The 27,116-nt window shown below is 35.0% G+C and overlaps 1 protein-coding gene across 1 annotated transcript; it reads right to left on the bottom strand.

Annotated features, from left to right (window-relative positions):
- Window positions 1-886: 886 nt before the first annotated feature.
- On the bottom strand, window positions 887-20,563 carry LOC124411208 (phospholipase ABHD3). The gene is made up of 7 exons (XM_046890194.1): window positions 20,288-20,563; window positions 16,212-16,381; window positions 7,566-7,776; window positions 6,430-6,542; window positions 5,037-5,280; window positions 3,254-3,422; window positions 887-1,123 (listed from the first exon to the last, which is right to left on the bottom strand). Exons 1-7 carry the CDS (start codon window positions 20,387-20,389, stop codon window positions 942-944), a joined length of 1,191 nt encoding a protein of 396 aa, XP_046746150.1. The 5' UTR covers window positions 20,390-20,563; the 3' UTR covers window positions 887-941.
- Window positions 20,564-27,116: the final 6,553 nt, after the last annotated feature.

Raw genomic sequence — 27,116 nt, 5'->3', positions numbered from 1 at the left:
CAAAAAGTGGTTTGTTTTAACGGTAAGTTTTTGGTTAACGATTTAACGATTGCACAAAATTTCACCTTCCAGAATCTAATGTTCAATGTGAATAAAAAAAAATATAAAAAAAAAAACGAAATATCCGTTTTCTAATTAATTTTTATAACAATATTGTAAAGGTGCGCTTAGAATTTTTTTTCTGTTTTTCAAGAATCATCTCCAAATCGGATGAAAATTCGTATAGAAATACACCCTATGCGGACAGATTTCTGTACGTACACAAAAGACAAAAACAATTGATGTACAGAAGTGAGTGCAAAAGAAAAAAAAAAAAATCATTGAAATATTTTGGTAATTATATTCATCATATTATCCGATTAATCAACAATCGATAATCACATACTTATCAATATTTCTACACATTTTTTTTATTAAATTCATCTGACCTGTAATATTAATTAATTCTGATCATTCGTCCTTTGATTTATTCTTATCTATCTATCTACATATATATATATATATATGTATGTATGTTAGGGTGGGCCAAAAAATAACTATTTTTTTTCGTTAGTCACCGTGAAAATATCTTAAAAAATGACGAAAAAAACTTAACAAGAAATAAGTCTTTAACGTAAACTATTGTACAAAAATTTATATTCTGATCAACTTTTTCCAAAAGAAATTCCCAAAAAAATTAAAAAAATTTCCGTATTATTCAAACGCGAAATGGAAAATCGCAAATCGGCGTCTCTTAATATTGATATTAAGACCTCAAACTTTTACGGAATTTTATTAACGTCGTCTTGAACGATATTTTCACGGTGACTAACGAAAAAAAATAGTAATTTTTTTTGGCCCACCCTATATATATATATGTACCTATGTATGTGTATGTATGTATGCATATATTTATGGTTTATCTTTCCGCTGGAATTGGATTCCGTGAGTAGTGGAATCTGTTAAATTGGGCGACAGTTCAGGTCCGTTTTAAATATGGCCGCAAAGTATTGCGAGAATAGTTTTCCTATGTATTGTTCCTGTTTCACGGGCCAAACCCCTTCAAGGAATGCTATATGTCCGCCTCGTGACGTCACGACGATAGCAACGTTCTTCGATTTGTTCGCCTCGGCGATGGGAATGGCTGGAAAAAAATTCGGATTGAAATAAACCGTTGGTTAAAAAATTATACGTAAACAATTGTTTTATTGTTAATGTACGATTTTCTTTTTAAGGAAGTGAATTGAGCAAAAAATCGTAATTTTTGTCAAATATTTCATAATATTAGATCGACAAAAAGTATCAATTTTTTATAAACGTATGTATTCAAGTTTCAATTCGTTGTTTGTATAAATTTCATGCTAAACGTTTTCATTGCAATAAAATCGATGAAAATATTCGATTCTAAATCGAAATATAAACATATCATATACGTTACAAAAGAAAAAAAATAAGAGGAAAATACAGATTTTTTTTTATGCTTCGTAGATACGATAAATAACCAAATTACTCGAGCGAAGCGGGTAAATTTAAAAATCCCAAAAAATTATACGAGTGATATGTCAACGAAATATTTTGAATACGTTCTGGAGTCTGAAGAAAGTTTTTGATACACGTACAAATTTTGAACAATTTCATCGAAAGGTGAAATTGATCTTTGACCCTATATTTAACGAAAACTTCTTAAACAGTTATCATGAAAAATCAACTTTCCATCAAATGGCATTTCACGCCAAATTAGCATCCTACGTGCCTCACTCTCTCCAATTTTAATCTGATTTTTTTTTTCAGATTAAATTTTTTTCCAGTTTTTATAGTCACCGGTGAAACTTGAAAAACCATTTTTTAAATTCTCAAAAAATTCATGATTTTTAAGCACCACACGACAATCTGATCTCCATATTCACTATTTTTTTCGCAAGTTTTTAGTTTCTCCACATTGGAATCAGAGTTTTTTTTTCTGTACTCCGATCTAAATAGATCAGGGAATCGTGAAAATAGTGAGATTCTACAATTTATTAAGTTCGAGGCGTGATAAAAAAAATAAAATAAAAACAACTCGGTCATCGCGAATTTAAAAACTTGCAAAAAATGTCAAAAACTGAGATTTCATCATCGTGTGTTGGTCAAAAATCAAATTTTAAATTCTAGAATTCATGTGAATACTTCGGATTTAAAAAAAAAAACTCGTTTTCGGTATTGATTTCGGGATTTTTTTACAAATTTCACCAGTGGCTAAAGAAAATCTGAAAAAATTCCAATGGCGTTTCTGGATTGTTAAGATCATGCTAAAAAATGATGAAAATAAAAAGGTGTGAGTACAGGGCTGCTAATTTGTCGTGGAATGCCCCAATGCTAATATTACAACTCGCTTTGAAATTCACTCATCGCAAAGGTTATATCTGAAACGGTAACGTTCGACAATCAACAAGTGTGCAGAAAGAATGAATGAATAATAGATTGAACGAATCAAACAGCCAATCAAACAATTAAATGATCAATCAACGATTGCGGACTGGTACGTGAAATTGTCCGTATACAGGGTGGTCCATTATAATTGTCCCAGGCGAATACCTCGAAAACTACAAGAGATACAAGAAAAAGTTTAATACAATACTTGAAGGGTTTTGAGGATTTTATGGACTCTCCCACTTTCGAGATCTTTCAAGTAATTTCGGATTTTGGATAGGAAACACATATTTTGGATATGAGTAACTGATAGCGAGATTGAAGACCGATTCGAATATGCAACAAAGAAAATTTTTATCACATCTATTTCAATTTTTTTGTATCAGAATTAGTCTCTCATTTTCATTTCAGCGGATCGTATCCGAAATTTGTGTTTTCCATCTTGAATCCGAAACTACTTGCAAAATCTCAAAAGTGGGACGGTGCATGGTTTGAAAAAAAATTTGATGAAATTTTATTTTCATTTTTGGTGAAAAAAATTTTTATAGGAATATTTTTTCATTTGTTGGATATTCGAATTAGTCTTCAAACTCGCTATCAGTTACTCATATCCAAAATCGGAAGTTACTCGCACAAGATCTCGGAAGTAGCAAAATCCACAAAATCCTCAAAACTCTTCAAGTTTTGAATTAAACTTTTTCTTGTATCTCTTGCAGTCTTCGAAGTATTCGCCTGGGGCAATTAAAATGGACCACCCTGTATGCTCTAGTGATCAGATATATGATGTAGATTACGAAGCGAGTTTTCTAGAATGTATGCAGTGACGTAACCTGCGGTAGAATTATTGGACTGATTGATAAATTACCTTCAAGAGGCTGGAATGGATCATCGGCCGCACTGAGACAGAGTATAGGAATCTCTATGCAATGTAGTTTGTCGTGAAGCGTTGCGTTCGCGTAATACTCCTCGACATTCTTGTAACCGAAATGTTTAATCGTGAAGTTCTGGTCGAAATCCCTGACGGTCTTGCAGCTCTGAAAATAAGACATTATGAAAGAGGGGTCGATTTGGGATTCCGGATTTGAAAAGCTATGAAAACTCCAGATTCCGAATTTTTGGGCGGCCAAATTTTCAGGGAATAAATCAAACTTTGTCATTTCAACATTTCGATCTTTCTTTGTTTTGGATTTGCGATGCGTTTACGATCGGAATTTTTATCATTCGGATTTTTGGTTTTTCCCCTTTTTCATACCTAATCGTTGAGCAAACTACGCTCTGTGAGTATATATTTTGATTATCGGAATGTTATCTGTCGAAATTTCATTTTTCCAAATTTTACTCCATCGGAACTTTACTTTTTGGAATTCCGCTCTATCGTACCTTGAATTTTCGGAATCTTGCGTTTTCGAACTTCGAGCCTTCGGGGATTCGACGATTCGAAACTTTGCTGTATCGTCACTTTCATTTCGTCAACTTTCCCCAAAAAATAATTCGGAATCAGGCGTTTTCGGAAATTTTTAAATTCGAAACTTCAAACCCGCCCCGTGACAGATGACATAATTATTCTCACAGGCTCAACGCACTTTGTGTATCGAATGAACAAATTTTTAGTGCAATTATTAGCAGTAATAATAAAATAAGAATATCCTTTATTTTCAAGTCTCGAAATTTTACCGTTTGCAAAAAAAAAACGTCGATCAATCGTACTTTATGTTTTCGAATTGAACCTTTGTTCTCAGATTTTTGTGTAAGTTCAATTCAAGTTGAATCCTTGGAAACTGCGAGGAAACACGTTTTCCAAAATTTTTACTCCTAGACGAATGAAAGACGAAAAATAGAATTGTTTTTATTTTTTCGTCTTCAAAAAGCTGACATTATAGAATATATCCTAAAATTTTTAGACTATAATGAAAATGAAAGCGTAATTAAAAGCAGTGCGAATATTCCAGAGATATGAGAATATTTATTCAGAAAATTCTAGATTCCTGAAATATTCATGCCGATTGAATTATGATCCAATTTTCAAATTATGAAATATACTCAAAAACTTGTACTTTTTGTAAAATAAAAATGAAAACAATTCATTTTTTGGTCCTTCGCAAAATGTAGAATTAAACGCATCGAAAAAACGCGTTTTTTGACAGTAATTTAGCTAAGAATTTCATGTTCCAAAAAATCCAGACTTTTTTTCGATGGCAGGAAATGCTCAAAATTCAAAGACAAAAGTTCAATTGGAAAACAGTAAAGGCTAAAGCCGTAAGAATTGGCAGATTCTCAAATTTAGTTTACACTTAGAGATGTCTAAATTCCAGTCAGACCGAAATGTTGAGTCCGTGTCACATTCTTATATAACGATCGTCGACTCAGTTTCTTATTATTCTCTTCAATATCGTTGTACTTAAAATACAAGACAGGCAAAAATTCATTTTGGCTTCTTTAAGTTTTGCAAAAGTGAAGGAAGTTTTTTCAAAAATGAGTCGCAGTTTCAATGCTATAAATAAATCTTCGTCCTTTGTGTAGCAAAATTTGTATCGACAAGTACTTTAAGTACACATTTTTGTAAAGACATTGGTTCCGAAAAAATAGTGAACGTTTAAAATTTCAAGACTATTGATAGAACGTGTTTGACTACTTTCAAGTTTTCTTACTTTGAGCATGTTATCAGCGCCCCAGTTGAACGGTTTTTCGGTTGCGTTAGACTGGAGTTCCGCCTTCTTCAAGTTACGGCAAAGATTTTCGGCGAGGTGTTTGTTCAGCATTAAATTGAGGAACGGCTTTTCGATGCTTTTCGTGCTCTCGAATACGTTCCATGGCACGGAAATGCACATGGCTGCTTTCAGCTTCGAGGCTGCGGCAGCTCCTTCACGAGCGAGATAATTTCCCAGGATAAGCCTGCAATTCATGATCAGCATTAGACAGAAAAAAAGGCAATTTATTTTTTAATATCTCCTTAATTTAATATTAGAAACCCTAACAATGGTCAATATTTGTCGAAAAAATGTGTGTAGGGTGTTAACCCTATTAAATTTTTTATTATTTTATGAATTTAATTAGTCCCTTCGCTGTCAGGTGAAAATAAGATTTTCGGGCCATTTTTGTGCTGGAAAAAAATTTTCATACATTTATCTTATAATGCAGGTATTAGGATTTTTGGGGTCACTGAATCCAAGTCTGAACTCGGATTAAAAAAATTCAAAATGGCGGTTCAAATATGGCGGAAAAAAAATCAAAAAATTGTTTTATTTCGACGAAAGTGAAGACTTGAGGTCGCTGAATCTGAAATCGGATATCCAAAATTCAAAATGGCGGATCAAATATGGCGGACGCAAATTCGAAAAATAGTTTGATTTCGACGAAAGTAAGTACCTCGAAGTTTTTGAGGTCGCTAAATCTGAATCTGAAATCGGATTTCCAAAATTCAAAATGGCGGATCCAATATGGTGGACTCCAATTCGGAATTCGTGACCATAAGTATCTAAAGATACAAATTTTTGTCGAAGTTCAACTACTTTTCAAATTTTCTGATTCGGATGTAGCGACCTCAAAAACCTTTATATACTCACTTCCGTTGGAATCGAACTATTTTTCGAATTTTTACATCAGCGATATTAGATCCGTGATTTAAAATTTTAGAAATCTGATTCCAGATTCGGATTCAGCGACCTCAAGACGATGATTCACCAAATTACGATCAAATCGAAAGTATCGGAGGCGAGCGAAGTCTGTAGCTTGAACGGTTCAAAAGTTTCACCCTTTATTACAAATTCACCTCTAAGCCCTTTCAGCATAGTAAAAATATTGATTTTACAACAAAAAATCAAATGACACTTTTGGAGAAAATTCATTTCTCTATAAAACACTTTCGGGATCAAATCTGTATCTGCGAACGCGGTCAAGTGATAAAAATTAAAAAAAATAGTGGTCTCTTCAGTACACCGCGCATGCGCATTGGCAGACTCACTCGACAGTCATAGAAACGGGTACTTTGTTTACGGAATACGCGTTGTATAAAGAAATAGTCAACATTTCTGTGAACATTACCCTCCCATGGAGATTCCTGTCGCCCCCAAAGGTACGTTGGGGTGCAATTTCATCACGTGATCAACAACCTCAGACAAGTCATCGCAGTGAGCCGCGCTGTACAACCGTGGCGTCTGAAAATACAATATGCCAATGTGAAAATACAAAATTGGTACATTTATAAATTGGAGTTAGACACAATAAAAGCAAAGAAGACTGAAAAGTAGAAGTAAATAAAATATACCAGGAAAGATGTCGTAGGTTGCCTGTATCGTGACAGTTTTCAGATTTTCTTTAATATGTTGAAGTGAGCTCGTTTTATTCACAAAGTTCTGTCTAAGTATTGTGTTTTTCTACTTTTTACACGTTATAGTATTGAAAAGCGACGTCAAAATATTGATTATAGGGTATTCGGAAAAAACCATTCGTAGGGTGATTAAAGTATTAAGTAATAGTTATTTTTACGACAGTCATTTTACCAATCGGTCGTAAATCGTAATACATTAAAAGTGAATCAGTCTGTTAAGTAACGGTGTGATCATTACTCCAAAATCGGTGATCAAGGAAGCCTGAAATAATTCAGATGTTAACTATTTGATTCGTATTTTAGTATCCCTAATGATAAGAAATCGATTAACGTAAAAGAAATCGAATTTCAAACTGAAACTCATATTGGAAGAAAAATTGTTTTTCAATCCTAAATACCTTTCTAATGTCTCTATGAAGTTTCTCAAGCGGTGAAATGTCGAAAATTGAATTTAAAAAGGCAAAATTCTTTACCGTTTGGAATCATAATACAATTAAAAATTCTCACGAAGAAGAATCATTTCTAAGATTCATAATAAAATGGAAAAAAGTAAATACCATCAGTCAAAGAATGTTAAAAAATCTTGTTCCATGTTACAGAATAAGCGAATGTTGACAAAATAAAACTTGAACAGAGTTTTTCGATTCTAGCTCGAATATCATGTTCAAAAAAAAAAAAAAATATATATATATATATATATATATATACATATATGTAGGCATAGAAATTTGTAATGAAAATCTGAAGGACCTTCGTACAGTAAATTAACATAATAGGCCAGCGTGGAATAAACAAATGCAATAGATCTATAATGCATATTTATGCAGTTCGATGGAAAAAATTTACTAACCTTTAACTGAACTCCTCCGAGACCACGGTTATTGAATATAACGCACCGGATACCAACTTTTTTCGCAGCACTAACCAGGCATTTTATGTATTCGGCCTGACTGGCGCCTGTTAGGCCGGGCAAAATGATGACGATCGGAGAATGCGGCGAGCAGTTCGCTTCCGCCCAATCCAAAGCAACTTCACCTCCATCTTGGAGCACCAGAATCTCTCTGCAACAGGGTCAAAAATAAATATTAGACTTGTTTCAAACAGAAACAATTTCTTATTCTTTCGGATCCTTAGCTCAAGTCCAACATGTACTTCGCAGTACGTAGCTTTTTTCATAAACAAATTATACCTCGTAAATAAAGCAAATGTATTAGGGTGGTTGTTAAAAAAACGTTCATGCTCCAACTTGAAAAATCTTGAGTTCAACTTGAAATAAAAATGATCCTGAAAGTTTCAGTGCTCTATCTGACTATTAACAGGTGCCGGCAGATTTTTAGATTTTTTTTTCACATGTTTATATTTTTTTTTATTCGTTTTCCTTACAAGATAAGATTTCATTTCTTCTCTGACCCCGATTTTTTGGAATTTTATAACGATTCAAAAAAAAAAAAAATCAAACCTAAACAAATAAATCTGGAATACTTTTTATTCGAATATTTTCAATTTTTCATTTTCAATTTTCACAAGTATTTTTGATCCCGGATTTATTTGTTTACCGTTTGATTTTTTGAATCGTTGTAAAATTCAAAAGATCAGGGTCCGAGCAACGGATAAATTTTTTTTTGTCAAAACTGCCGGCACCCTTAACAATAAAGTAGGCCATTGAAACTTTCAGGATCTTTTTTTTTTTCAAGGTGAACTCAACATTTTTCCAGTTGGATCGGGAACTTTTTTTTTAACGGCTACCCTAATATGTATATTCCAGTTTCTTCGTGAAATTTTCAAAAGCATTTTTTACGATGAATTAATTAGGAACCAGATATTAACTAAGTCAGGACTTTACCTTTTGATCGAAATGGCGGGCTAAAGCTGACATTTTAATTAGCTTATTTCAGCAAAAACAAAGAAATTACACTCTAATGTAAATCAGCCTAATTAATATTGGATTCTAGTTAGGACTTGACTGCTTTTCTTTTTGTACAATGCATAAAATATGTGCTAAAATTTCTTACGTTTCTTTATTTTTTGTTTCATTCTTTTCTTATTTCGAATAGTCGGAATTGGGTATTCAAAATAATCTCACCTGTTTTTCTATGAAAATACAGTACCGTGTATCCGAATTCTACATTATCATAGCTTATGTTTTCTACAAATGGATCAACTGTACAAATAAGCTAGAATTGACAATGACCAAAACTAAAAAAAAAAAAAAAAATAAACAATAAACCCGGACTACATGTAATAAAAATCTATGTCTAGGTAAATTCTAAAAATACTCAATTACGAACACAATTGACCGTTCATCGTTGAAATTGGATGAACTTTGCGATTTAGATATCAACAAAAGTCACTCTCGAACTATTCTTCACTGAAAAATTTCCGTAAAAATTCACAATTTCATTTTTTTTTCTTGTACCAATATAAATATGGATTCAAAAACACATAGAACTGCGTCGTTTCACACAAACGATTACAAATTGAACAATATCATTTCCGAAAGTAAGTTGAGTTGAATTTACGAGGCATAGCCGGAGTTTGAGAATGATTTATACAAAAAGTCCGTTTTTTTTTGTAGTCCATCATAATTCCCGAACGAATTTCCGAAATTCTCCGACTGCTTCCGGGTTCACCGGATTTCCCGGTCTGTCGCCACTTTGCTCAAAATTGTTGATTTTAAATTTTGTCACTCGTAATTTGGGTCTGCCATTTTGAATTTCGAAAATGTGACCTCGGATTTGTAATCAGCAGCTTGGAAAATCTTGAAAACTTCGTTCCAAAGATTTTCATGAAAGGTAGAACGTGTGATTCAAAGTGTTGAGCGAACTTTGTCAGACCTTGAATTACAATCTTCCTCAAAAATGCACTCCGGAATTATAAATGTTAGATGCGAAGTCGCATCTTTTATTGGTGCATTAAAATTGAATTCTCGCAGTAGTCGCAAGAAATTAAAGAACGAGTGACTATAATAACATGGAATGGTAACACGGGCTACATTTTTCCCATTACTGTTAAAAAACTAACAAATTAAGTTAATTAACGACCTCATAATAATCACAGCTAGAAATAGCTATTTATGTGGCATGCCCGTAAACTGCCTGTTTTTTGGCAAGGATAAAGATTTCAGGACGAGCTGAAGACGAGCCGGAAGCGAGCCGGAAGCGAGTACTGAAATTATCCGAGCCAAAACACAGTTTACGGGCATGCCACATACAATATTTTTCAAGGTATGGGCATTGAAAAGCAAAAGGAAGAGTGAGGTTATGTCGCGATCTGTTCGACGAAGCTACTTTATTCGGCAGTTTGGTATGCGCACTTCGAACTGCGCATCAAAAATGCGAAATAAAGACTTTATTCCGCAACTTTGTTCGCTGCGGTATAAAGCGTCACTTTATGGAACGAAAACTGCCACAAAAAGTGGACTTTTCAATGCCCATGCCGTAAAAAAAATTTTCTGTCACCAAAAAATTGAATGCAGTTACAGGCTTATACGAGACATTAACTTGACCAACCCAAAGGACTATGTGCCTAACTTGTGAACAACTTTACCAATGAAAAATTTCTATTCTAAGACTTGCGTATACGATTTCAAAACATCAATGTCTACCAGTATTAACGAGTCATCTTGGTCATTAGCTGTAGCAGTTTCAAAGGTCGATGCTAGAAACGCATTACATTCACCTCAACAATTTCGTTATTATCGTCGATTCCTTTCGTAGATATCACAGATATGTCGAGGAAATTGTTGTACGTTTTTCAAAACATCTTCTTTCAAATCATCGTAACTTTCCTAATAAAACAGCTATGGCAAGTAGCTCATAATCTCAAGTGTCTAACCTTCTTGGGTTCCAAACGATAAAAATTTTTGATTTTGTACTATGTTTCCTGATTCGAATGTGCAAAAAATTGTCCGGTATACATCATGGTCCTGTACCTTGAACTATGCCAGTTTCAACTGTTCATTCGTGATATTCTCCTACCTTTCAAAATCAAAAAACAATTTAAAAAACAAACTTGAACAATATTAAAAAGTTATTTGATGTAGTCTGATCACCAAAAACTTGAAACACGTACTTCTTTCACGTTATTTAACAAATAAACTCAACCTAAGGAGACTGAAAAGCTGAGCATAAACTTTTGAAAACTAGGAAAAATTGACATACCCATCAATTTATTTACAAGACACAAAAACATGCCTAATCTTCGATTGATAGGTTACACAACAAACCATCCTTGAGCAAGATAAGGAGGCAAATTTTTTATTGACTTTATTAAGCCTGTTACACATATCTCTAGATAAAATTTTCCAAGGCATGAAATCATGCACGATGATTACTTCTAAAGTTATTTGTGACACATATTTCAAAGCTCGATTTAAGACTCGATAACGTTTATACGTCTCACCACTTGAAACAAAATTCTGCACATACATTCAGGTTCAGTTTGGTGAGGGAGTTATGTTTGGGATCGAACACTATTCGATGGTTAGTAAAAAGCAATAAAAATCGCACTGAAGGAAAATTACAACGAATTGTCCGAGGCACAACACTCACCCATAAAATTTTGAGTCTCAACTGTTGGTCAGTGAATCGATTTTGGGGTTCATTCTAGCAATCTTCCCATGACTTTGCGGATAAATGCTTGATATTTTCTGCCATCTGAGGACTCAAACAATGTTTTTTTAATGTTCGTTTATTTTGTTCTTGGGAACGAAAATCGACACTTTTTAACACCATCCTAATTTATCTATGAATAATGTACTCTGATCAAGAAGCCAAGATTATATACGGTTGAAAACTGATTTCTTTAGCCTCAATACAAGCCAAAGTGCGAGTGCCTGTAATAATTACGTCCTGCAATTTCATCGTTCGGCGCATATTGCGATTTTCGTGCCACATTTGTGCTGGAAAAAAATTTTCATAGATCTTACAGTTTCGCAATTTTATGATTTTAGGATCGCTGAATCCAAATCTAAATTCAGATTTTCAAAATTCAAAATAACAGATTCAATATGGCGGACGCAGATTCGAAAAATAGTTTGATCCCGACGAAAGTGAGTGACGCAAGGTTTTTGAGGTCGCTGAATCTGAAATCTGGTTTCGAAAATTCAAAATGGTGGATCCAAGTTCCTGACGACAAACATCTAGAGATACAAATTTTTGTCTAAATTCAACTACTTGTCAAATTTTCTCAAAAATCATTACATACTCACTTTCGTCGGAATCTAACTATTTTTCGAATTTGCGTCCACCATATTGGATCCGCCACTTTGAATTTTGGAAATCCGATTTCAGATTCAGAATCAACGGCCTCAAAAACTCCACAGTATTCACTTCCGTCGGAATCTAACTATTTTTCGAATTTGTATTCGCTATATTGTATCCACTATTTTGAATTTTAGGAATCCGATTTCAGATTCGGATTCAGTGGTCGCAAAAACGATGATTTTCGAAATTATAGTTAAATCGATGTAGCAGAAACATGTTTTTTTTTCAAATGCCCACATATATGTCATGGGACAAAAGTGGCACGACTTTTTTCTGCTCATATGTGTGTCACGGTGCTAATAAACTCACGTTGTACACCTCGAAAACGCATCGAGCTAAAACTCCTATACCGCTAAAGCGATCAGGACGAAACTTGGGCAATTCATGCCTTAACTTGGCAAAAAGTGGAGCGGATTTTTACTTTTTGAAAATTTGGAAAAAAATTTACAGATCAGTGATCACTCACTGAAATTTTGAAAAATTTTCACAGTTGCACTAAAAGGATCGAACTATCCAGTATGATGCCCCTCTTGAACCCAGTCCCACAAGATTTGATGGTAAAATGACGAAATGGCAACTGATTTGGATTTACGATTACAAAGAACACCGACATCTCATTTTGGTGACATTTTTTACCGACTTTACACGCATGTCGGTAATTTTTACCGACATTACACGCATGCATTACCGGCATGCCATCTTGTCATCTTACCATCAAATCTTATGGGACTTGGCTCAAAGTGCGTGTTTCATCAGCACCGAATGGCATCATACCGGATGGTTCGATCCTTTTAGTACAACTGTGAAAATTTTCCCAATTTCGGTGATCGATAACTGATCTGTAAATTTTTTTTCCAAATTTTCAAAAAGTAAAAAGTTACTCCACTTTGTGCCAAATTAAAGCATTAACTGCCCCAGTTTCGTCCTGATTGCCTGCGCGGTTTAGAAGTTTTGGCTCACCGCGTTTTCGAGGTGTACAACGCGGCTTTATAAGCACCATATTGTTACTTTTCCGTGAACTATATAACATTTCGTTGCATCATTGCACAAATTCATATTATGAGGGTAAAACCGGTAACCTAACAAAATTCTTAGAGTTGCATCATTTCAAGAAGCAGTGTGAAAAGCATTAAATACTGGTCAACCGATCGAGCAATCTTTTCAGGACAAAAAGGGTCACACTTGATGTATAATCGCTTGATAATTCAGATTAAAGTTATTATACTAGCTGCAGGCACCTGCTATCTCGATCGCTATATCAGGCCCAAGATTATCCAAATCATATTTCGCATTTGCTTGGATGTTATCAAAGCGTTAAATTTCAAGGTTGCAAGACGCACCTTATCTTAAAACACGTGCTCACGAGTAATTCCATAATCGTGCGAGTAACAAATATTCTTCACTACGTAATGCAGGATCAGCTCTTTTACTTTTATTTGATGAGCTCAAGAGTTGTAAACAAGGTTTGTTATGTATACATGTTTCGATTGGAGGAAAATTAGCGAGATTATTTTTTTCTTCGAGAAAAATAATTCGGTCCCGTCTTTCCTTTTCCTTTTTCGAACGAAAATTGAAGTAGATAAAAAAGGTTGAGTACAGGTGCTGCGAGTGTGACGTCACCCATTTCCAAAGTACAACAACACCTATTTTTATTACACATCAATAACAGTAAAACGCAATTACGTTTAAGTTTTAATGTCATATTTTTCAGCGAAAATGCGCTTTTGGAAGGCATAAATTTTTGTCTCTCGAACTTCCCTGTTATGGCAATAATTTTTTTTGGCCTGACAAGGTCTTGACTTGAGTTTATGCAGTATAAAAAAAAAACGAAAAAAAAATATGAGGGGTGATCCAAGTAAAATCAACAAATAGAAAACCATTGACACCTCTGTTTTGTTAAGCGGTTTTTTAATCGCAATACTCCCTCCCTCCAAAATATTCTCCTCAAAATCCATCCAAAATTTGGGTATTAAGTAGTTCTGAGGTCGTTGAATAGGATTACAAACTTGAAATTTTAGATTTAAAAACGGCGAATTCAATATGGCAGTTAAGAATGAAAGAAATTCTAAGGCATTAGGTAATATTTGGAATGTAATCAGTAAAAAAAAAAAAACTTAATTGCTTAGCTTCTACCATAAGTTCTCATTATTTTTATGGAAAAAAAAAAAAACTTTCATTACGGAAATTTGTTTCTTGGAAAATGTCTGTGTCATATGATTAAATATCGATTGACACTCAGCAATTAGAGAAAAAACTTACTCGTCGTTAGAAAATAATTTTGTTCAAGTCACTTCATTCAGTGTGAGGTAAAAATCTGTTTGAAGCAGATAATCATCAATGTTTCGTTGACTTTACGAAATGCAAGAGTATCAGTTTTTCGGATAAAGAAAAGTATTTTCTTAAGAATTTAGCCGATTGAGAAAAAAAATAGAAAAAACCCTGATTCGTTTTATTTTTAAATGAAGAACGGTGGCCGAGATGTTTTTTTTTAATCAAGTGATAATTTGTTTGAAAATTAGATAGCAATGCAATGATTTGTTGGATTTTAAGAAATTTCATTCAATTTAAACAGAATTTTACCTGGGACGAGCAATTGACGCGGAACCGCCCCTAGGTATAATATTTGTTAGAGTCTACGGATAAGAATTGCGATAGCATACCTAGGCTGCAAGTTCATGAATAGCTGATAGGCCGCAAGGTATAGATCGAAGTTTAAGTAATTTTATACTGACTCCTAAGAGGCGGCCGCGTGTAACTAAAAAAAGTCGATAAAGTTATTTTCGCGAATGACATACATTATTTATCTGCGAAAAACGAATTTCTTGCCATTTTTTTTTTTTTTTTTTTGTTTATTTGGAGGACGAGGAGGAAACAGTTTCTTTTCTGTTCGTTTTACATAGAGATAACAATTCAAATAAGGGCTTAGAATTATATCGATTTGAAATGGTGAAGAATCCGAAGTTCACGAAAGAATTTTTATTTAACGTAATTGTTATCTATTGATCAAGATCCATATCAGCGGAATATAAAACGGCGGTAGTATTAAATGTTTATCGATCCATGTGTGATGAAATAGTGTTTTGCGAGATTGCATTCTTCTGAATAAAATGCGTCATCGGAAAGTGAAATCAAACAAATACATATATTCGATACTTTGCCATGTCAAATCGACTTGAAATGAACCCTCAAATGGTAACAGTGGGTCACTCGTGCATGGTGCTTTAAAAAGTTATCGTATAGATTATGAAATTTAAAATTGATTGAAATTCATAAAATTGAAATCATTAAAAAATATTTATGCTTCACTCATCATCGTCCTGAATCTTCTAACTCGAAAGAAGTAGTTTTTATTACATAGCGGAAATATCTTGAGTGAAATTATATCGATTAAATAATCTGTAATTACTGTAACAAATCAGGAAGCATTATAACGATCTAAAATTCGATTTTAAAGGTTGACCGCAACTTTTCGTAGAACCAATAATGGGAATTTGAATTAGTAGTAGAAAGTCACCTTACTTTTCAACATAATTAAGTCACTTCCCACATAATACTTGAACAATGTATTTATTATAAGAAGTATTCGATCATAACAATTCCAGGCGACTGAACTTCTTATGAAAACATATTTTCCTTGTGAGTGACTAAAATTTTTAACTTCAGTTGGGTGAATTACTTTCCTTTTTTTCATGATATATATTGTAACCTGTAGCCAAAAAATTATAGTTAAAAAAAATACTTAATGGCCTTTTCATCAATTTTTTTCCTATTTCAACTGTCCGATTTTTTCTTATTATCAAACTCCCGATTAAGTTATACACTTTTTCAACAGAACCTAGCAAGGACAATTCTCATCCAAGACTCTGATGTGTCCTGTTCGAACCCGCGTTTGAAATTCGAAAATTGGTTGATTACAAAAGAGATATAAGTTTTTTATAAAAAAAATGACATTTCTGTAACTTTATTTTTTTTTTTACCTATTCCGGCAACGGGGGTGAAAAAATATCCCAATCTTGTGAATTCCATCTCCCGGCTACATCATGTCGTTAAGGGTCCTATAGGATCTCCTTTTCTTCGTTTTTGATAATAAAAAAAGCCAAAAAATGGTCAAAAATCAGTAAGCAAAACACAAAAAGCGAAGCTGTTATTTAGCCGCGGGAAATTTGTATTCTCGTGGGGTGTTTTTTCGCCCCATGGGTTAATTTTTGCAGCGAATTAACTATCCAGCTCACCGACGATACATCACCTTCGGGAGATATCTTGAGCGTAGAACGCTTGCCATCACTGTCTGAGCCCGAGACTCGAAGCACCATAATGTCGGCCAAAACTTGTTCGTAACTATGGGAATGTTTTTCTCCAGAAAGTCCCGGAACGGTCCTGGTGCGCAGACAAGTAGCGGTTTCTAAAAAATTTCAAACAAAGAAAGAGAAATAATTTATTGGTATTTCGAGCTTGCTGACTTGCAATAAAATTCGTAAATGACTCAGCTAAATCCAAACAGCCTCGACTCTTATCTACACATCTATTCGAACTTAAGATATCTGCTAATGTATCGTAATCTGGTTCTTAAAAATGAATAACCCGAAGTCACAACTTCGACGCACTCACGCCGTAAACAAAAAATTTATCTTATCATTAACACTGCACATAAATACCTAACACATTGTTAAACTTCTGTCGGATAACGTAACTTGGGACTAGATTTTGTGGGCATAATCAAACGCTGGAAAACTGAATATCAAGTGTTGTTTACACAATAAGATTTCTATTCAATGCCAATAATTTGACAGCGGTCAGCAATTTTTTTTTTTTTTTTTTCTTCATTGCAAAGTAGATTGAGAGAAAAATCGCAAAAATCATAAATTTGTTATTTATGTTTGGCGAAATGTAAATTGAACGAATATTTGTTATGATAATGAATGTTTTCTGTCTGCGTAGGTATTATTAAATGGATTTTAAGACGAACCATAACTGGCCAAAAATCAGTAAAACTTTTCGAGTTTTTTACACAGCATCATTCTTCAATTGAAACCGAAATCTCTGTGATTGGAATTAAATAAGATAATTCTTCTCAAACCTCAGGAACTTGTCATTTTCGAATCGGTTAGGGTGTAAAAAAGAATTGAAAGGATTCTTTATGGGATAAAGTTGTTGATTTGAATTTATGACAGTTCGGTTGTGCGAAATAATAGAAATAGTGATTATTAATAAGAATGTGTGATTTTTCGACAAACCCTGTGTTACTACTTTCTACATTTCAGGAGTTGAAAAGTGCATAGCTGAAATGCTTTACGGAATTTGACAATTTTCGGGGAGTGAATAACTTTCCTGAACTCCGATAAGAAAGAGCGATGCACCGTCGAAATTTGAACGCCTTCTGTTCGTTCGTTTGTTTAAGATAAGACGAAATAGTTTTATTTTGCTCGGTCGGTAAACGTAGGAGTACTACATGACCTTAACATTGATTTTTTCGCACTCTGTATAGACATGATAAAAATTTTCTGATAACGCAGAAGCTTATCGATCTAACAAAGCGACAGACGGCGTAAAATTACACAATTATTTAAAAAAATTTAGAACCATTTCGAATGACCTACTACACTGGTCAACAGTGATTTTGTTGTCCTTGATATTTGGGTCGTCTTTGAAAGATTTGATGTCAAAGATCCTAGAAGTATATGGAGTTTTTCGAAATTGACTCTAGTTTTTTATTTTATCGACATTTTCATATATGACTGAGAAAAGCAATTTTTAGACGAGAAATTCGATTCCTTTTTCTAACGTCTAAAGTTTATCAAAAAAGTAGTATAAATAGTTTTAGTTACACCCAGGAACTTTTATTTAAACAAAAGTACTTCATTGTTTCCGTCATGAAAACGAGTCACCACGAGTTTCGTTAAAAGGGAGGATATTAGGGTGTTGGAAGAGAAATTTTTTTTTTCAAACGCGCATCAAAATTCCGATAGAGCATCTCAAATAGAACATCTCAGCCAAATTTGAGTTCCTACTTTTTCCATGTTCCATTTAAATAACAGGTAAAAGAAATTGTTAAATTTTTTTTCTCCTCAACCTCTTGACTTACAAGCCATCTAAATATAGATTCTTACAGGAAATCCCACGCTCTATAAATAAGTACGGTGATAGAATTTTTCTAACTCTAACCCATCGATAGCTTTTCGCCCATAAACATTGATCCATTTGGAATACGATACTACAATAACTTTTTTAACTTCAAAGAAAAAAATCAGGGCAATAAAGAAAAGTTTTCTATTTTGAAATGGAGCAAAATTAATGTATCGCTTTGTACGAGAATTTATGCTAGAAGTATAGTTCATGGTCAAAAGTGCATTCCAATTGACGATGAGATGTGATCAATGGCGGTAAGCCTGCTACTGATGATCACTGATTCTGTGGTGTATTTCAGGCTCATAGGAACCAATGTCGGGACGCCTACGTCTATGAATTCCGGATTGGAGAGGTAGAAAATTATACATTTAATGAGGTTCCAAGTAGTTATAATAGACCACAAGTGGGTCGGACTTGCGCGGTGGCACGAATGCACGATGAAGAGCGTCACGAAAATCCTGCACATATCACAGCTCGTTATATTCTACGTAAAGAACTTCTGATAGACACATATGGGGAATCCTATGCAAACACAACCCACGTCTGATCTTCACCATTTTTTCTGTAATCGTCCCAACTCTAAAACAATAGTCTGAATATTAAGTTTTTTCTTTTTTTTTTTGAGACAATTTGTTAATTATTTGAAAATATTGAGACTGATTTTGAAAAGGGCCTTTCTTAGAATTTTGAAAAATATATCGTCTCTTCCAAACTTCTCTAGACTGAAATATGGTTTGAACGGTCTGGGAATTTTTTAAAAATTCTCAAAACTTCTATATTTTACTTGGAACATTTCTAGACCGGTTTCATTATAAAGTGAATGAAGAGAGTTGACTGTGCCAAACAAAATAAACAAAAATCGCTCCATAATGGGCACGCTCTAGAAATTTTCTAGGTGAGAAATAGAAGTCTTGAGAATTTTTCGGGAATTTTCAGCCTGCTCAAACAATGTTTTAGTTGACCAAACAAATTAAAAGTGTTGGAAAAAAAATGGATAAAAATCAGCCCATCAATATACAATTATTGAGAATTATTTGAGAATTTAAAGAAACATCCTTTTCAGAAACACTTTCAATATTTATAAATAAATAAGCAGTTGAATAAGAAATGTGAAAAAATTTTGGGTTGTGTTTTAGAGTTGGACAATAGCAGAAACTTTTCTAAACTTAAGATCCGAAATGGTAAGGGTTAGACGTTGGTCGAGCTCGCATGGAATTCCCCATGTACAAATAAAGCGTTTCATGCGAAATTAACCGGTTTTGATGATCACGATAAAAAATTTTCTTGAAACTCAAATACTTGAAAATATAATTTTTCTTTCTGGGTCGGGAAATTTTTCATTATATTTTTCTGGCTCTTTAAAAAATATTACGATTTACAGAATCAATGTTTTATGTGTCGAAGGTTGGAAAAATACATCGTAAGCATTCTGTATTTTATGAGAAGCTTGTGAAAATTCTGTAGAAGGTAATTTTTTTCAAGTATTTTCATATACATTCGAAAAAAAATTTTGTACTCGGTAACAATGTCAACAGCTTATAAAAATTTCAAATAAATTCATTATAAATATATTCTTAATTTCAGTTAATTTGCAAAGAATCTAATTATGAAAGATATAATTATTTATTTTACCATTTTTCAAACACTGCCAATTTTTATCGATTAAAATTCAGTCAAGCTTAGTCTTCCCAAAAATTTTGGAAACATTCCAAAACATAAATTACACTTTTCATTCGTAATTTTAACGTGCATTTTTCAGATTGTGGAATGTTTCGGATTCAGGTGTTCAAGATGATTAAAAAAACATTGTTTTGTCATGACAGCAATCATTTTTAATCGTGTAGGACAAAGAAGAATTTTTTGCATCTCGAGAATGACAGAATAGAGAAGTTTTCAGTAGATTGGGATTTTAGAGCTGGTGCTGTTGTTAAAGCATAAACAAAGATTCAACAAAATTTAAACTGGCCAATTTGGCACGGAATGCGACATGTAAATTCCGCAGAGTATAGAGTAGCGCATGCCTATTCAGCCCACATCCTTACACCAAATTAATCATGCTGCATGTCGTGGTCTTGAAAACTCAGTTCACGACACGTTGCAATTCACTGCATCACGCGTGCAACACACATTTATATGACAGCGAAACGAGCGCGTGTAAACCATAGAGTATCATTATACTCACTTTGACTACTTCGCACAGATAGTAAGTGCAGAATCCTATCCCAAGCAGAGCTCCGTAGTAAATTTTTGGCACGTCTAGCATAGCGTCTAACAATTCCACCATGGTGACAGAGCGTTTCGCTGCCGCGCCGGGTATATCAGCGCAACTGATCCGTGAGTCTGTAATCGCTGGCTGACCAGGCCTCCAAATGGTGCCGCGATCACTGCCGCGGAACGCACGAGTTCAGCTCGAACACTGAAGCCGCGGCGAAGCCGAGTGACAGGCTTAAGTGGTGAATTGCGTCATTGTCAGTCGAAGGTACTTGCCTGGACACGCACGTGCGCCGTGCTGCCACGGCCGTGGCGAGAATTACGTCAATTAGGTGTCGCGAGTGCTGACTCTGCGCGGTACGTGACGCGCAGAATCGCGATGGGTAGAGCTAAGCGCGGTTTTCGAAAACGCCGTGGAGTTGCGATGAGCGTTGACTGAGGATCTGTAGACTTAGAACCTCGAGTTATTTTTCGTAACGGTTCGGCGGGTCTGGAAGAGTTTGCGGGTATTAGCAGTTTCACGTATTATCGACCAAGTAACTGACCAGGCCGATAAAAGAAGTTCTTCATAACCGACAACTATCACGTGCAAGATGTTGGTAATGTACCGTCGACATCGTGAAATTGATAAGTTGAGAAAGTTACGAGTACGAGAAATATGTACGCCGGAATTATACAGCGGAGAAATAAAAGTCAATCTTGCATAAACGAATATCGTTTACATGTACCTGAATATATCGAATCTTTTATAGGCGACAATGGCATCTCTAAAATGTTCAATTTACTTTTTCAAAGTTTTTTTAGGAAGTCGACTGAGAGATACAAACATTTTGGAGAAATTTGACACTTCATTTTTGATCCCAATCGTTTTAAGAATGTCCCTGCGAAGAATTTTTTGGCTTTGTTGTGCACTTTTATAATTATGAATTGAAAAAATTCAATGTTTCAAGTTTTGAAAACATCCAAAAAATTCTGAATGACTCTTCTCTTTGCCAAAAGCGTGTTAAAGATATCGCAAAGGCTGAACCTATATTATGAGTTTTTCCCAAAATTTGGAAGCGTTCGTTAGGTTTTAATTGAAAAAAATTACGCAAGTTCTTGAACAAATGTGAAAATGAATAATGGAAATGAATCTACCATAAGGTTCGTTGCAAATCAACTGGAATGCAGAACAAAAGTCTCGTGTATTTATTTTCAGTTTTTATAAGATGTTAACACTGTTTTTCAGTAATACAACTTTTTGTAAATGAGACGAAAAAGAGCTAGAAAAATTTATTTTATCTTTTGCATAGTATTGACGTACTTATTAAACTATATTTTCCTTCTCAATTGTTGAGATGCTTAATATTGATTATTGTTAATTCATAGTTTTGCAAAGTACCAAAAATAGACGGGAATAAATCTTCTCTTCGGAGGGAAAATTTCGAAATGTTCAGAATCACATAAATAACATTAGTGAAAAATCAACGGTTGTTTTTTATTAATTGATTTTCAAGGGGGATAATCTGATGGCTCTCAAATCATTAAATTCCGTTTCCAACGCAACATTATCCGTAAAGTCAATTTTTATCCTGTCGGCTGTACATCCTAGCGTTACCAAAAGTTACTCATAGTTGAAATCTGCTATTTCGCATCAAAGGATGTTGAAGCGAGTATAGTTACACCTTCCACTGTTGCACATTTATTTGATTTCAAAAAGTGAAATTGGACTGTATTGTTACGTGTTCGAAAGGTGGAGTTGGAAAAGTTGAAGAGGCTGTTCAAACGGAAATACGAGGTTTGTAGGCACCTAGAATAAAAAGAGCACCGAAAACGGTAATCGAAAGTAGTATAGCAAGAGTATAACCCTAGAATTTGTTTGTCGAAAAATTCTAATGGGAATTTATTTTCATTCGCTTTATTCGGCACATTAAATAATGAATCAGTTCTTCTCTTTGTCTAAAATTTAATTCAGAATTAAATCTTCTCTTGAATGAGCAAATTCGTATTATTACAACTACTTCCAATCTTTCAATTCAAAAACTCGAAGTAGGAATTTTTTTTTGAAAATTTTGATTTTTTTAGCCTAATCGAAAATGAACGGTGTTAACCGTAATTTCTAGTTTGAAACTATAGAGTAACCCGACACTGTTGCGTTGTATTACGCAGTTGTGTCAAAAACGTACATTTAGTGGGTAACGGGCTGCAAGCCGGTCCGTTTGCCGTCCCAAGTAGGTATAGTGAGCGGTTTAAAGCAACGACTAATTTCTAGAGCAAGCCTCTGATTCTTATTTGGGTTTCCATGTATACTCCAACGAGTGGCGACGAAACAAATTGTACTTACGGTAACGGTCGGTAAAATGAAATGAAAAAATTGAAAACCACAATTTTCAAACTATTGCTGGTGATATGCTAACGTTGGAATCTTATCTCAGACAAGGCCAATGATTTGTTGGAAGTAGAAGACTCTTGAAGCTTTCGAAAGGTCTTACGAAATTTTCTATATCCTTTTTTGACAGAGATATCGTACTTCAAAGACTGCACGTGTCCAAACTTTTTGCAACGACCTATGACCCATAAGTTGTTCAACATGGAGCTAGTCGTATATAATTGACGATAATTGATAAGAATTCGACTATCAATAATCCGGAAAAACCATCTTTAAGTAATAATAGTCTTTAGTTTTTTATATCCAATTTAAAATGTAATTAATTTATATGACGTCTCAAAAAAGTTTTATGAGTGAAACGAGGGATTGACGAACATTAAATTACGTTCAATTGCTTACTCTATTTCGGCAAAACCTTATGTATTTGAATACTATTTATCATTGTCACCTTTTGTCTATATACATATACTTGCATTGCATGTTCCAACAATTGGATTGATACTGTATTTCTTTATATCGGCCTTTCAGCATGTAACTAGCAATTGTCTACCGAATTGGTCAATGAATGATTTTCATTAACTTTAATTCATAAAAGTTTATAAATTTCACTTATTCGAAAAAATGTGTACAAGTAGTATTGGAACGGACTGACAACCTGTGATGATTGTCGCCCTCTCAAATCATCCGTATTTAGTTTTTGGTTATGTTGGATGAGGTACCTGCCTGTGCAGGATTATCTTCCCTGGCTATCCTTTTATTTCGCCAATTTTTAATGTCTGAATCCGAATTCTGAGGCGGAGGCGAATTCAATTTCAAGGGCTTTAATTATAGCCTCTCAGTGAGTAAAAACTCCTCCAGTACTAACGGCTAGCTTAACTTCAGGGTCATTTATGGCTTTAACAAATGCTTCTACTGCTATAAAATCTCTTAAAGTATCTCCATCGGGGATAGCCGTTCGGGCTAAACTTTCTATATCTTGGCCAAGTGTAACCAAGTCTTCGTCTCCTCTTTGTCGTCTGTTTTGCAACTGAGTTAATTACAAATCTTAATCTGAGAGCTGAGCTCAGTTTGTTATAGTTTAACCTCTCAGAAGGAGAAAGAGTCGACAAAACTAAAACTGCGGGATCTCGTAAACTGATTGCTAAATTATTCGCTTTTGCAGTAGAGTCCCAATGATTATGGTTTGTTGCTGCTAAAAATTGATTTTCAAAATTGGTCCAAGAAATTTGACCGTCAAAAGTGGGTGGTTTAACTAGAGCAAAAGGCTTAGAAGTAGAGAAATGTGACATTTCTCTAACAAGGTTTGAACTAACCTCGAAATGGCGTTCAGGACCGCCCAGAAAAGATTCGTCAAGGTTAATCTGTGGGGCTACAGGACGAGAGGGAGGTACAGAAAAAGTGACTTTCTCTCGAATTCTAGGTCCAGTTACTGGAGATACTTCTGTATCTCTGAGAAAATGCACAGACCTTGAATTTTGGGGAACTTGGTCCACTAAGGTCTGGCGAGGAGAAGTCCAGGGTGTCGGGATAGGAGTCAATCTGGGAGCAGCGATCGATTCTCCAGACTCGTTGGTTTGGTTTATAACCTGAAGAGCCGACACGGTGGACCGAAACAGTTCGAGGATCTGCGTTTCCGAGCGCGTCTGAGCCTCGAGGTCCAGTCTACGCTGTTCCTATTGCTCCTGTAAAATTCAGAACAGTTGTTGCTGCTGTTGGGTAGCGGCCTGTTGTTGTCGTTGCTTCTAAGAGTTGCTGCTGGTGAAGAGCGGCAGCCTCTTGCTGGTATTGAATGATCTTCAACAGATCAGCTTGGGAGACGGGGGTTTCAGAAGGCGTAGAAGTCAGTTCGGGTGCTCGCGGGAAATTTCTCTGAGGAGGATTGTCTCCACAGCTTTCCCGGCGACGAGAACGAGTAACTCTGCTGGTACTCATTTTAAAATAGCGCACAGAATTGATTCGCGTAAGAAAGCTCGAATAAAATCACGCTTCTGACACCAGTGAAACGGACTCGCGTTTTGAATAAAAGTGGGTTCGTGAGCTTGATTAGCGGAATCAATAAAAGGCGAAAAATAAAATGTTTGGAGAAAAATGCTTTTAATGGCAATGCGTGTTTCTAGTTTAAAGTCTGAAACAGGACTGTTTTTTACAATAATAGTGGTTGATACAGCAACCCGATTCATTTTATAACATAAGAACGCTAAGAAATTAGTTTCATGCGTCAGCTGCATCTTCGTTCGCAATGAAGGTATGAGCCTTGACTGAAGACATATATATATATATATTGTTACACTTTTTAGTGTAACGAATAAAACGAGGGTAAGAAGCTTAGTTAGGTGAGCAATTAAAAGGCGCTAAATGAGAAATATGCTTTGAGAAAAATGTATTTGGGGTAAAGAACGTGTTATCAGCTCAAAGTCTGAAACAGATCTGTTTTTACAATAATAGCGGTTGACGCAGCAACCTTATTCATTTGATGACATAAGAAGACTTAGTTTTCTTGCGTCACATGCCGACTACTAGATCATTAGAAAAGGGGGTAAAACGGGTGATTTTATCCTTTGTAACACTACTCCCCCCTGAGGAAAAGAGTCGTCCCGACTCGAACAAATTAAAACAATAACGATCTTGATCTAGCATACGACGCTTGAAGGTGAGTCGGAGCTGTGGCTCTAAAAATTCAAAGACTCCCTTTCTGCTATCTGGCATTTGCCCACAGTCTCAAGGTAAACCACAGAAAACCTTGAGCAGATAGTCGAGCATTGAACTGAATTTTCAAACTTTTATGTGCCGTGTTTTCACAAAAGTCAGTGTAAAAAATGTGTAGTGTATAGCTTCGTGTAAAATCCAAAGGAGCGGCCAGTTTCCAAATTCCGGAAATCAGGAAAATCCAAATTTGGTCAAAATGATCCGGGAAAAGGACCACGGAAACAGGAGAGGTTCCAACAGAAGTCTAAATCGACGGTGGCCTTAGGAGGTTTTTAGGGCTTCTTCTCAACCTTCGGGAACGAGGGAGAGGAAAGGAGGCGAGCCGGTCCCGAATTCTTTCGGAAACTGCACACCCTAGATTGGGAGGACAAACGTGAGTGAAGGCAGACCAATCCGAATTCGCTAAGTGAATTTGAGAAAAGCACGGATCATATAAATTTTATTATTTTTTAAAAGAGAAAATAAACGATCTTATCTGGATTATCGTTGAGTGTTTCTTTAAAATCGGGGCCTTCAGTCATCCTCAAATTCCAGGAGAAGGTGAAGGAAAATCAGGTTATGTCATAAAACAACCTGAAAAAGTACTGACAAAAACTGACACATGGGTTAGAAAAATGTGAAAATCAAATAATCGCCTATCGACCATGAAAAATAACAATCGCGGCTCTGTTCAAACCACAAAGAAATCAGAGCCAATTCGACTAAAACAAATTATGGAAACATCCCATATTTTAAAAGATCTTTGAATAAAATAAAATAAAATTTCATATGTTCTTTGTTATTGTGTTAATTAGTAGAGATTGGAGAGTAGTCTTTCTGTAAAATCTAAATAGATCTGTTCAGTCGTATTCTCTGCATCGATAACTATCACGGGGGCAGGTAAGGAAGAAAAAATGCCTCTCACTAACCAATCTTCATGAACTTCATGAATAGTTCTAAGCAATTGCAGAGGAATCTCTGTTTCTTCCTTGCGTGCACGAGAATTAATCCGAACAAAAGAGGTTTCTGGGGAAACTCGCAAATAAACTATTAAATCTACTCCGAGTTCGAACGCTTGAATGAGAAGAGCGGAATTTTTTCTGAGTAGATGAGACTCAAAGTCTCGAAAATTTCCTAATCTGCGACGAGCTTCAATAAAATAATCGTCGCTGGAAAATCGATGTTTCCATAATTTTGTCAGGTAAAGAGGTTAATCCTAAGAGGTTAATTTGTTAGAGAGTTTTTTTGCTGAGTTAGAAGTTGGAAGAGGTACCTGCCTGTGGAGGATTATCTTCCCTGATCACTTCTCTATTTCGCCAATTATAAGCGTTTGAATCCGAGCTTTGCGTCTGAGACTCTGCTTTGCGTTTTAACGCGAAGCAGTGATTGGCGTCATGGCCTTTTTGGTTGCAAAATAAGCAAGTGAGGGTAGTAAACCTATTGTCTACTCTCTCATTGACGTACTTAGGTCTTCTAATGTGGTTCTGAGAAGAACCGCGACTATTCTTATCTTTAAAATTTCTATTATTATGGTAATTTTTATTATTTTTCGGGTTATGAGACTCGGTCTCTTCCGAACGACCACCTCTCTTTTCTATAGAGGTGTTATTATCCACCTGTACTTGGCGGAGTTTGCTCGCTCCAAAATATTGTTTTCGCATGGCCTCCACCTCGAGAGCTTTGGCCATTGCCTCTCGTAAGGAAGTTAAACCCGACGTTCCAACGGCCATTTTAACTTCCGGGTCGT

The sequence above is a fragment of the Diprion similis genome, chromosome 10 (assembly GCF_021155765.1).
Source record: "Diprion similis isolate iyDipSimi1 chromosome 10, iyDipSimi1.1, whole genome shotgun sequence".
NCBI classification, from domain to species: Eukaryota; Metazoa; Arthropoda; class Insecta; order Hymenoptera; family Diprionidae; genus Diprion; species Diprion similis.
Note: the sequence above shows the minus strand (reverse complement) of the source record. Positions and strands in the feature narration are given on the sequence as shown.

What these genes read in the sequence shown, in the direction of transcription:
- LOC124411208 (XM_046890194.1), bottom strand. Translation starts at nt 20,389, where the DNA reads ATGGTGGAATTGTTAGACGCTATGCTAGACGTGCCAAAAATTTACTAC. An exon ending in CCGAAGGTGATGTATCGTCG is followed by an intron (nt 7,777 to 16,211) that starts GTGAGCTGGATA and finishes ACCCTGTTGCAG; the next exon opens with AGAGATTCTGGTGCTCCAAG. An exon ending in TCGGAGGAGTTCAGTTAAAG is followed by an intron (nt 6,543 to 7,565) that starts GTTAGTAAATTT and finishes TTGTATTTTCAG; the next exon opens with ACGCCACGGTTGTACAGCGC.